The sequence below is a fragment of the Pantherophis guttatus genome, chromosome 5 (genome assembly GCF_059756535.1).
Source record: "Pantherophis guttatus breed Tessera chromosome 5, ASM5975653v1, whole genome shotgun sequence".
NCBI lineage: Eukaryota > Metazoa > Chordata > Lepidosauria > Squamata > Colubridae > Pantherophis > Pantherophis guttatus.
The window spans coordinates 35,223,327-35,235,945 of NC_142067.1; the positions used below are offsets into that span (position 1 = coordinate 35,223,327).

General features: G+C 35.5%; 1 protein-coding gene across 6 annotated transcripts in view; it reads right to left on the reverse strand.

The window, feature by feature from the left end:
- The window catches only part of CBLB (Cbl proto-oncogene B), a 71,841-nt gene that overhangs the window by 7,013 nt on the left and 52,209 nt on the right, over positions 1 to 12,619 (reverse strand). For 4 of the 6 annotated variants that reach the window (XM_087894883.1, XM_034412845.3, XM_034412835.3 and 1 more), the window contains exons 14-18: positions 9,045 to 9,182; positions 6,689 to 6,777; positions 6,471 to 6,599; positions 4,605 to 4,748; positions 2,499 to 2,618 (exon numbers count right to left, since the gene is read on the reverse strand). In XM_087894883.1, the coding sequence (XP_087751009.1) occupies positions 2,499 to 2,618; positions 4,605 to 4,748; positions 6,471 to 6,599; positions 6,689 to 6,777; positions 9,045 to 9,182 (620 nt within the window). Of the gene's footprint in view, positions 1 to 1,378; positions 1,508 to 2,498; positions 2,619 to 4,604; positions 4,749 to 6,470; positions 6,600 to 6,688; positions 6,778 to 9,044; positions 9,183 to 12,619 lie in introns of all 6 variants that reach the window. The other 2 variants (XR_015734415.1, XR_015734414.1) reach the window with 1 other exon arrangement.

Here is a 12,619-nt window from a genome sequence, read left to right on the forward strand (position 1 = left end):
TATTTGGGGATAAGTGAGATAATTGTTTCTGCCCATGATTTAGGAGTTTCTTCTTCCAACAGTGTGTCGTTGAAGACTTGGAGTAATAGCTCATCTATCGGAGACTGACAGTTTTTGTAAAATTCGGTTGGAATTCCATCTGGGCCTGGTACCTTGTTGTTCTTTTGTTTCTTCCGGGCTTCCGTTAATTCTATCATCGTGATTGGTTTGTTTAATATATCTCTGTGGGTGTCCTCCAGTTTTGAAATATTTGTTTTACGCAGATATTCTTTAATGTCTCAGTCCTGGATCTCCTCTTGTGAGTAAAGTTTTTGATAAAATTCTTTAACTATACGTTTTTTGTCTGGATTCATACTATATGTTTGTCCTGCTTCATCTTGTAGTTGATATATTATTCTACTCTCCCTCTCTTTCTTCAATCTATACACTAGCCAGCGACCATAGTATTTCATTGGCTTGTCTCAGTGAGTTGACGGTGCCGTATTACAATGATTTCACTCCTACTTACACAGAGTTGAGTGACCATCTCTCTATCCTGGCAACAATACCGTTGGGTACCTCAAGACCAGTGATGGGTTTCTACCGGTTCGTTCCAGTTTGGGCAAACTGGTAGTGGTGGCGGCGGGAGGCTCCGTCCACCCACCCATCATCACAGATGCTCTGAGCATGCGCAGAAGGTTCTGCACATGTGCAGAAGCGTAGCACATGAGCGTGTATGCGCGCACTCTCCTGGTTCCGAACCAGTAGCGAAGATAAGAGGAACCCACTATTGCTCAAGACATTATTTTCTCCTCAATGATACTTAATAACCATAAAAAATTGCTGGGGGAGGTTATCTGGAGTTTGAGGGCTAATAACGATCAGTATGTTGATGACAAAATTCTCTGTAACCTCTGAATTAGGAGAGGCGTATTCCAATCCAGGACAGCAATGGGGTAGATAACAGCCAGTAAACAAAGATCTTTATCTTAATAACATTTTAGATGGGTGGTTTCCACATGAGAATTTCAGAAATTTGCTTGCTCTAAAAATGTTGCTCCTAAAGACATTACCACCACTGGAACCTAAGTGACATATTTCTAGTTTTGGTAAGTGTACTAATTATATCTTTATATGGACGGGAACAGTTTAGCTGTATTTGTTCAGGAAAGGGAAACTTTTTATTTAGATTACTGTAATATATGCTACAAGGGTAGCCTTGTGTTTGATCTGGAAAGAGAAGCGCACATGAGCGTATGGCTCATGATCATACACAAGTTATGCTTCTGTTGGTTTCAAATTCAGTATTATGCTAGGTTGAAGATTCTGCTCTTTACATTATAAGGTCCTAAATAATGTGGCACTAGGATACCTAACAGATCAATTATGTGTTACAGACCTGATTGATTGGTAAGATCATCATAGGAGGTTCTGCTGTGTGTGCCGAGACTGACTGATTGTCATCTTGCGGTTACTTGCAGACAAGCCTTTTCTGTAATGATGCATGTACCCTGGAATGCTCGGCCACCTGAAATTCATGAGGTACCTACTGTTACATCTTTTAGGTACCTTTTGCCAGGCTTTCCTTCTATCAATGTTTGATGGCTAATTTTGCTTTTGCTTAACACATCTTTACTTTGTTTTTATTATTGTATTTAATTCTTTTGATTGTAAACAAGTCCAGTATCTGACTGTACGAAAAGCACTAGAAACATTAATAATGCATCTTGAGTTTGCATAATATTTCAGCACATTTAATTATGGATTTTTTTTCTAGTAGTGACTGTGATGTTTTCTTCTCTTTTTATGCTAATAGCGAATATGTAGATTCTAACACCACACAGCAATTTTATTTATTATAAACCACTGTAACCAAGACTGACTTCCAGCAGTTTACAACACAAAAACAGAAACACAGAATAAAAACAAGGAATGAAAACAGCAGCACATAACCCTGATGTCAAGGTACAGGTAAGAGGGACATGGTGGCTTAGTGGCTAAGACGCTGAGCTTGTCAGTTGAAAGGTTGGCCGTTCAGTGGTTTGAATCCCTAGTGCCGGGTAACAGGGTAAGCTCCGTTACTTGTACCAGCTTCTGCCAACCTAGCAGTTTGAAAGCATGTAAAAAATGCAAGTAGAAAAATAGGGGCCACCTTTGGTGGGAAGGTAACAGCATTCTGTGTGCCTTTGGCATTTAGTCATGCTGGCCACATGACCACGGATACATCTTCGGACAGCGCTGGCTCTTCGTCTTTGAAACGGAGATGAGCATCGCCCCCTAGAATCGGAAACGACTAGCACATATACACGAGGGCAACCTCTACATTTCAAACTCAAGCTCTATAGAAAGGAGGGGCGGGGAGTTGATATTCTAAATCACATTTTCTCCATTTTCAATTTCAATACACTTTCTGAAAGATTTAATCTGAAAGATTAAAGTAACAAATTTATCTTTTTGAAAAATTATGCAGAATATAAACTGTTCTGTAATTTTATTCCTGTATATTGGATTTTAATTACCTGAAGAAGATGGCAGTTGGTCATAATCCTGGGATATTCTGTGGGCCTTTATATTTTCACCAGTTAATCTTCTAACAGGTGGTAAAGGAACTGAGCCATTTGTAGGATCAAAAAAAAGATCTGTGAAAGGAAAAATAAAGATCATTTTGTGTATTTCTGTTCATAGGACATAAATTTACAAAAAGGTAATTCAAAGTTAAAAAAATACACAAGAAATGAATGGTGTAATATGTTAAATTTTAATTCAATTGAATTGAATTGTAAGCTCTTTTCATGAAAAGGACTTCCTTCTAATGTGGACTTCACCTTTTTAATGGTTTACTTTGCTAATCAGAAAAATTGTGGTTAATTTTAATCAACTATTGAGATATACCATAAAGAATTCACAGAAAACCTGAACTAGAGTATTAGAAGTCTTAAACATACTAGTTGTCCTGAAATCTTCTCTATCTACTCATTTGCAGATTTGTTCCCCACTATCTGTTACTGCTTTGCTCCAATTGTATTTTATAAACTTTTAACATAGATCCACCCATGCAACAAAGCTTCTCAGAGCTTTTTTGTGGCTTTTTTGAAAAAAATTAATGTGTGGCAAAACTTCCCCTCAGTGGGAAGAAAAAAGACTCCCTAGGTGAAGATACCTTTCATGAAAGGTGCTTCAAACCAAACATTATTGGCAAAGCATTAGTAAACACACGTATGTTCATCAAAGGAGAAGAGTTATATTTAACAGATTTAAAAAAAATAAATGTAATTAACTTTTCACAATAATGATTGGAACTTTTCAATCACTCAATAACTGTTTCAAATGGAAATAATATGAGAATAAATTATTGTGCAAGGTAGGGCTGTAGAACATTTCCAGACCAAGTGCTGCACTTCCTTTTCAATGGCATGCTGGGAGCTTCATTCCCTAAAATAATTACTAGGATCAGGGCAGTGGCTAAATTTGATTTCGCTTCATTTAGTTTTGCATTTAGTTAATATTAAATACAGTTATCATGATTACTCTCTAATTATGTTTTTAAATTTTTCTCTCATGTCCCTTTGTAATTTGAAAACCTTTAAAAGCCTCTGAGGACTACCCCTAAAGGCTTGTTAAAGCCTCATATAAAAAGATAGAAAAGCAAGTATTAGCAATATTCAATGAGAGAAGCATTAAAAAATTAGGACAGCAGTGAAATTTATAAAACGTATAAATTACGCAAAATTAGACTGTGCTAATATTACCATTTTATAAATGGTATCTCCATCAGCAATGCAGAGTCAACAGCTCCAACAGTTATAGATCCTTTAGTAAAAATAGTAAAAAAACAGTAAAAATCTACAGCAGAGAGAAAACAGAGCAGTAGCTATGGATCCTCCCCTTTTTGAATTGCCAACTTTGCTCCCTGCCTCTCACCTCCATTAATGTATTTTAGATAGTTCCAAGTTTTATCACCATTTTGCTGTTTATTCCCCACTTTTTAAAAAAGTCCTTAGACTTATATTTAAAATTTCCTTTGCTAAGGACTGAAGGAAACTCACCTGGTGCTATAAATCCTCCAGATCCAAAAGTTCCTAATAGCCGAAAGGCAGTTAACAAGAAATTTCTTACTGTTATTAGAAAATGAAGTATGCAAATTTAGCATCCTTTCAAAGGCGTCAAGCACAGTTTGAGCAAGATGGCTATTCCCACATCTCCCAGAGTGCTAAACCCACTGGAGACATTTGTGGTCTTCTCACAAGGAGCAGTTGTCTGGGGCATTTGTGGGTGATGTCAATTCTTCTCCTTGTCTGGCCAGCTCTTCATTCCTCTGTGGTTGTCAGTTCTGGTTTTTGCAGAGTTGTCTTTAATCTGCCATTTTTTCCCAGATGACAAAACTCCAAACATAAACTACTTCTTAATTTGCAGATCACTATACCATTAATAGTGTATATTTCGGAAATGTAGGAAATTAACTTGCCGATTTTTCTACATAACCTCATAACTTCAATTTTATAGTGTACTCCTCCAAATGCATGGTTAGATCTATGCTGACAGGCAGGTTAAATATTTGAGAACATTTTTTTATACAGTAAAGTAAATCTATACAGTAAAGTAAAATAATTATCACCATCTCTTACCAGTGGGAGGGTGGTATAATTCATGTCCAGACAGGGGTCTGTTTCCTGCAACAAGTGGTCTTGTTTGCTCAATGAAGCTATGTCGCGCAGGAGGTGGTGGAGGTGGAGGAAGGGAAGGTGGTGGATTGTCGGACAAATCTTCACCTGCATTGACAGAGAAATTATATAAACCCATCCAAAAGTTGATCTAGTAGTACAGTGATTTTAATACAGGTCATTCTTGACTTAGTATTATAATTGAACCTGGAATTTTGATCATAAATTGTGTTGTTAAGTGCGTCACCACCACAATACTTTTTGGGAGGAAAGATAATCGGCGCTACCTCAGCTCAGTTATTTGTGACCAACACTTTAGGATTCTAGGCTAGACTTGTCCATTTGCAGGAGCCAAACTCGTCAGTAGATAATGAATTTGGAGGGAAGAAATTTCTATTGAATCAGTCTTCAGTTAAACTTCAAACTATTCTGATTAATACTGTGTAAGTAAAATATCTTTAGCTAAAATGTCAGAATAAAGGAATTTTGCTTTTTTGGGGGGGGAGGGGGTTAAATCTTTTTAGCTCAGAATTTTCCTTTTGAAATGTAAACTTTTATGATAAGTCGGCCCTTTGAATTTGTGTCCAGACTCAACATTTCTGCTAATAGAAAGTCATATTTCTTCATTTGTAAGATATCGCCTTCCTTGGTCCAAATCAATCAATACATCACTGGGGGGGCCTATAGCCAATACTATATTAATGCTTGTTTTCCTTGAGTCAGGGTTATAAAACTATTCAGACTCTTCCATAGCTGACCCAAGATACAGCCCACATTCTGGTGACATCCCAATATCAGTACAGGCCTTTGAAGCCATTATACAAAATAAAAGTAAAGTTTCTGCTAGAGAAATTGTTCACCCCTGGTTTTAGGTTCTACAAATAAATCATTGAAACATATTACATAATATTCTAGTCTTTTTCTCTAAAATGAAAATACAAAAATTAAAAAGAATTTGTGAGCTGCTTGACAAATAACAGCCAGGCAAATTGAGGTAATTTGAGAAAACATGTCTTGATGAAACTATTAATCTAGTTTTTTTGAAACAGTTAAATCTTCCCCAATCCCAATTTAGGAATATAAATTAAAACAGAACACAGTATTATTTTATACTATTATAAATTATGCTGATATATTTATGATAATTTGAGATGGAATTCATTTCATTTTGATTTTGAATAAAATGTTCACATCTAGCTAAATTTACATGTGGAAGACAAATACATAAAACTGGACAAATCTTAATCTAATACTACTAAATATTAATACATCAAATGTATTATCACTTGCAGAAAAATGTATTATTATTTTGAACTGACTGTAGAATACTGATAGTCCTCAAATTAATACCACAATTGAGTCCAAACATTCTGCTGCTAAGTGAAATATTTATTAAATGAGTTTGCCCCATTTTACGACCTTTCTTGCCACAGTTGTAAAGTGAATTACTGTAGTTGTTAAATTAGTCAAACTGTTGTCAAGTGAATCTGGCTTCCCCATTGACTTTTCCCGTTAGAATGTCACAAAAGGGAATCACATGATCTTGGGACACTGCAACCGTCATAAATATGAGTCAATTGCCAAGTGTATAGTATGGTCATAAGTGTGAAAACTGATCATAAGTCACTTTTTTCAGTGCCGTTGTAACTTTGAACGGTCACTAAATGAACTGTTGTAAGTTGAGGACTACCTGTACATTCATAAAAATCAATGACGCATCATTTATTCGATACTTAGTGCAGGATCTTAGATTTAGTCTACAAATGGCTGTGTTTGAAAGATTTATTATAAGGAGCTTGCTTTACTGGAAAGAAAAAGAGAATATATAACCTGGAGGATGCACAAGCAAGTCATAATCAGAGGACGTTCTATTGAGTACAGATGCATGTTTCAAATTTTCCCTCAATGGAGGTCGCAGAGGCGGCAAAGGTATTGGAATAGTAGACTCAAAGGCTTCTCCTAAATACCAAACATTTAAAATACCTTAATTTTTAAACTTTCAAAAACAGCATGTTAATTTTTTCCCTCTAAACATGCACTACTCATACCTATATCAGGTTGTTTCAATTTTTTCATCTCAGATGAAGTATTGTGCATTTCACTACTTATTCCAGAGCACTGACCATTCTCAAATACACTGAAAACAAACATAAAACCTGTAGTTTTAGTCACATAGAAGTTACATGGAATCAGATGCAAAAATGAAATGCAAAATGAAGATACTTAAACTAGTACTAAGAAAATTTAACTTCAGACAACATCAACTTTCCCCCTCTGCCCCCATTTTAAAGACTACAGCACCAACTGCACTTGAACTCAATAGAGGCAGATCAGAACTCAAGCTAAATAAAGTTTGATGAAATGAGTGACAATTATAATTCATTTCATAATGTTTCTATAAAGGGAAATACAAACATGAATTCTTAGTTAAAATAAAATAAAAGAAATAAAATAAAATAAGAGAGGGAGGGAGGGGGGAGAGGGAGGGAGGGATATGGATGTATTTAATTTCTGTAACTGTCCATCTCAACAAGTGATTCTGAAAACAATTAAAACAGTACAAAATAAATATATATGAGACCAAATAAAATTTACTATGTATATTAATACAGCTTGGACACAGGGTCCTTAACACACTCACGGCCCCAAGCCTGGGCACAAAACCAAGTTTTCATGGCCTTGCAAAAGGGCAACAGGGTTAGGACCATCCTTGACTGACGGGATCTACAGCTTGCCCAATCTGTCTGACCAAATTGGACAGATAGAAAGAACTGTCCCTTAATAGCCCGATTGCAGATCATAAAAGGCTTTTCAAGCAATAACCAGCTCCTTGAATTGCACTCAAAACCACACTGGAATATTGGTAACTCACAAAACAGTGATATTACATGCATTAAACATTTTACTACACGTATAGCTACATTCTATATCAGTTGAAGCTTCTGAGTGCTTTTTAAGGGCAGTCCCATGTAGAACGCATTGCAGTAGTTCAGAAAAAAGGTCACAAAGCATGAGTAACTTTCAGCAAAGCCTATCCAGAAATAGGTACAACCAGAGTCATCTTATAGGGGAGAAGGGTGGCACAAAATTTAATTTATATATCAATAAACTGGCATAGTATCCTAAGTTGTGCAAAGGCCCTTCTAGCCACCCCTGGCACCGGATCTTCTAGCAGGAACCATGACTCCAAGAGGACGCCCAGATTGTGCACTGGGTTCATCTGGGGCAGTGCCACTCCATCCAGAACTAGTGATGACAAAACCTTATCATCACAAGCCCCAAATATGCAAAGACACTCTGTCTTCCTTGGGTTGAGTTGAAAACCAAAGTATCCCATCAATATTCTTACAGCCTCCAGGCACTGACATAGGACAGGTAGTCCAGAGTGGAGATACAAAGCTAGGTAGCATCAGCATATGGATGATACCTTATCCATGACTGTTGGATCTCCTCACCCAGTGCCTTCATGTGACTGTTACATAGGACAGGACAGAGAACTGAGCCCTGGGGTACCCCACAAAGTAGGGGCCATGGGTTAGAACACTACCCCCATCAACTCCAACTGGAATGGAGCCTGGAGAAAAAAGGAGAATCAGAGCAATGTTGCTCACCCCAATTCCCAAAGATAATCTGGAAAGAACCGTGATCAATGGAATTGAAGGCCACTAAGAGATTAAGAAGAACGAGGACAGTCACACTATTCCCACTACTGCCAGAGGTCATCTAAGAGAACAGTCACTGCTGTCTCAGTCCTGTACACAGTCAGAATCCCTGACTGAAAAAGGTCCAGATAATCTGTTTCATCCAGGATTCTCTGCAGCTGCTACACAACCATCTTATTTACAAGCTTTCCTAAAAAAAGGGAAGATTGTAGACTGGACAAATGCTAGACTGGTTGAGTCAGGACATGACTCCTTCAGGACAGAGTGCACTAATGCCTTCTTAAGAGTTGATGGAATTACCTCCACTCTCAAGGAGTTATTGATTACTGCCCAGACCCAATCGTGTTTAGTGTCTCTCTCTCTCTCTCTCTCTCTCTCTCTCTCTCTCTCTCTCTCTCTCTCTCTCTCTCTCTCTCTCTGTGTGTGTGTGTGTGTGTGTGTACTTGCTGAAATATGTTAAAAAGGTGATATTCTATGAAGACATTTAAGTATAAGTATTAAAAGCTGTGAATTATATTCTGAGAATGTATGTCAGCAAAGTCTATTTTTTGTGTGAAAAAAAACCTAAGAACAATGCCTAAAAATTTAGCAGAGAGGTACTGAAACCTGATACCAAAATATTTTAAATTCTGGGTAAAGATGTAATCTTAAAAATAATATTATGATTAACAATAATCAAATATAAAACTAAACTGAATGTCATATCAAATGGTTCTTTACCATCATCTTCAAATAACCTTACCGAGTATGAGACTTCATATTATGGCAATGAAGTGATTGTGAAGGCAAAGAAACAGGATGGGATGAAGGAATCTTGTACTCATCTTCTACATGTTCTCTTGATTTTTCCGAAAAGGAATTTATAACAGCAACAGAAGACCTCAAGAGAAAAGTACACCAAATCCAGATGAGTTTTTGTTGGTACAGAAAATAAATATATCAATCACTGCATTTACAAATGGATTTAATTACATTTTTTTCTATTTTATTGCCACAACAAAGCCAAAAATAGAGTAGGTATGTGCATTTAATGAGATACAAATGTGTTCCACTTCCTTATGGAGGTTGTGCACTTTGCTCTCGTCTCTCTTTTTCCACAAGCAAAGGAGACACTCAGAAATTTCCAGCTTTGATTAACTACAGCTTTCTTTGCAAAACAAATTCAGATGTCTCAAAACAGAGAGAGACAAAGCAAAGAAGTTTAAGCCATACAATGTTATTTTTAAAAAATTAGAAGAACTGAATATAAAATTAAGGAATCATAGTTGTATTTTCTTTAAATAAAATTTGAAATGTTGTACGTGTCAAAAAAACAATTGTTCCATGGAAATATTTCAACAAATTAACAATTCATCGATCATTTATAATGCAAATTATCACTAAAACATATATCAAAATACAAGATACTATGAATTTATTTCCATAAGATCCAAAGACAATGGTGTCTTCCCAACTCTGAGAGTTCAATCTCCAAAGAAAATTTTAGGAACTGTAATTAATTATGTACGGATATTTTAAAAGCAGGCATTTAAGACATTTAGATGGTATTATAGAACTCAAAAGATTCTGATTCTACTTGCAAACACCCTAAAGTGTAAGGGCAAAGTTATGGTTTGTTGGTGTCCATTTTGGTTAGCTTTAGAACAATTAAAAATCAAAAAATGGGGGGAAAATACCCAATGTGATGCGAAGAAGTAAAAGAGATAACTAGCTTCAAACTATAATTTAGGGAGAGTTTCATGAGAAAGGGAACATTTTTCTTCCAAAACAGGGTTTTCACTATTAGGCATTTTGTATTACACAAACTGTAAGTGTTTCAAAGCACTTCAAGCTATATAAAATATAACCAAAAGGAAGGTGGCTTTTTAAATTAATTTATTTAATAAAAAGTATGTAACATTCAATGAAATATAAGGCTTATAAAGATAAAATGCAAGAATTTACTACTTTTTGTAAAGTCTCTGAAACAAGACAAAACAGACTTGTTTTTTAATCAGTATCCCAAATGAGTATTTCATTTGCCAGCAGGAACATTATACAAAACTACAGAAACTGGATTAATTGTATTAATGAATATATATGTGATTCAAGATTATACTTGAACTGAAACTATTAATTTGACATCTAGCATTGATCATTTCAGATATAACATTTATAACATTTTTCAACTATAAGAACCATATCAAATGACACCAATGATCTCACATTCAGTTGTCAAGGATAGTGCTTCTATGACATACTTTATGCATCTGACATACCATCTTATGATCTATCTAATGAATAGATGATAAGCCCTGGCAAGTTCGATTTACTCTAATAAGTTTTATGTTGGCAAGATCAAAACTGGATTTTGGAATGCCTGCTTAAGCATAACTTTGTGAGCAAATGATACTATAGACATATGAGATACTATTTTTGATTATGTAATTTAATTGACCTATTGAATATGTACAGACATTTATTTTTTACAATATGTTTTAATAGTATACAGTATAATAAAACAAACAAAAGTTATATTTATGTAGTTACCAAGCACATCTAAATTATATTAAAGTAACCAAACTGTCTTTACAATCCCCAAGGCAGTCACAACTTTTGAGCACCCCTAATGTTTGGAAACTGAAAGCTGAAAAATTTGACTCGCCCCAATATACAGTATACGTTCTTAATTTACAATGTATGTTATTAGTTATTTTTTTTCTTGTTTTGCAATTTTAATTCGGCTTTATTCATTTCTATATTTTAAAACTTGTTATTTTAAATCACCTGGAGTTGTATGAGATGTGCAGTATATAATAAATGAATAAATGTTAAATAAATAAATAATTTTATATTAATTATAAATAATGATATGGGGCTGCTCTTGAAAAGTATCCAGAAGTTTCAATTGGTTCAAAATGTGGCAGTCCACATGGCTTTATGCAGGCCTAGATACACACATGTGTCATCTCTCCTGCGGCGACTGCATTGACTACTGATCCACTTCCAGATCCAATTGAAGATGCTGGTTGTCACCTTTAAAGCCCTATATGACTTGGGACCAGGTTATTTGAATGATCATCTTTTCCCAGTTATATTTACCTGACCCACCAGAGTGGAAGGAGCAGGGAATGTTACTGGCCCCTTCTCCTAAGAATGTTCATCTAACAGGACCAAGAAAGGCCTTCTCCATGATGGCTCCCTCCCAGTGGAAATTTGGGATAATTTGAGATAAGATTGGCCCCAGTACAACTTTCACAAGGCCCTGAAGACATGTCAATGAGCCTGGTGACTTCAGATGAGATAGAGCCTATCAAGTGGTTTATTTGATTGATAGTTGTCATCACGGGAATGGATGCTTGTTACTGTTTTTATATTGCGCTTTTAAACTGCCCAGAGTTACTGACAGTGAGTTAGGCAGGAATATACATTTTCATAAATAAATGAAATACATTTCTGATGTTTTGCCACATATATTTTTTTTAAGAAAAACCTTAATAGTTTCATGTTTTACCAACTGCAGTGCATATCATGAGGATTCTGTAAAATTTCAGCTTTAATAAAAATAAACTATTTCCTCAAGATCCACTCAGATGGTCCTGCATCGGGTACTTAATGGTTACAGGTTTTTTTTGACTAGAAAGAACACTCTTGCTTTTATACTTTCAGCCTAGAATAAACAGTTAATGGGAATCTATAAAAGAGGTGGTATGAGAGATATTTATCATATCATCAGATTCATAAGAATTTAAAGATATGGGGAAAGGGATTATAACTAGTGGTGAAAAACAGCATTTATGAAACAGAGTCCTATAGAGGAAAAAAAGACAAAAGAAAATATCTTATTAAAAGTCCTTTTATCAGCACTATACACAATTCTATATTTATTCTCCCAGATATTTGTCTAATTTATGGGAGACTAGAAGGAAAGAATGATGGTGACTGAAAATTGACCATTCTATCTCCCTTAGAGAGGTTAATTTCAAATTCTGAATTTTTAGTTTGAATTTTTAGGAAAAGTAAATAGTTTTTTACTCTTTTCCATTTTTATGATGGTAATTTGGGGTTCATCGTAACCCGCTTTCCTCAAACCTGGATACTACAACTGCTGAATCTTTTTAAAAAACTGCTTTTGAAACATTTTCATCAAAATTCTTTCAATGACTTCTATAATTAAGCATTATTTGTGTGAATATATGCCTTCAAATCAGTGTTGATGCCTGGCGAGTGTCTGGAAAACTCTTTACAGTTTCATTGGCAAGATTTTGGAACTGTTTTGCCACTTTCTCCTCCGTACGGCTGCGAGAGGGGGCATGGTTCATGGTCACCTAGAGGCTT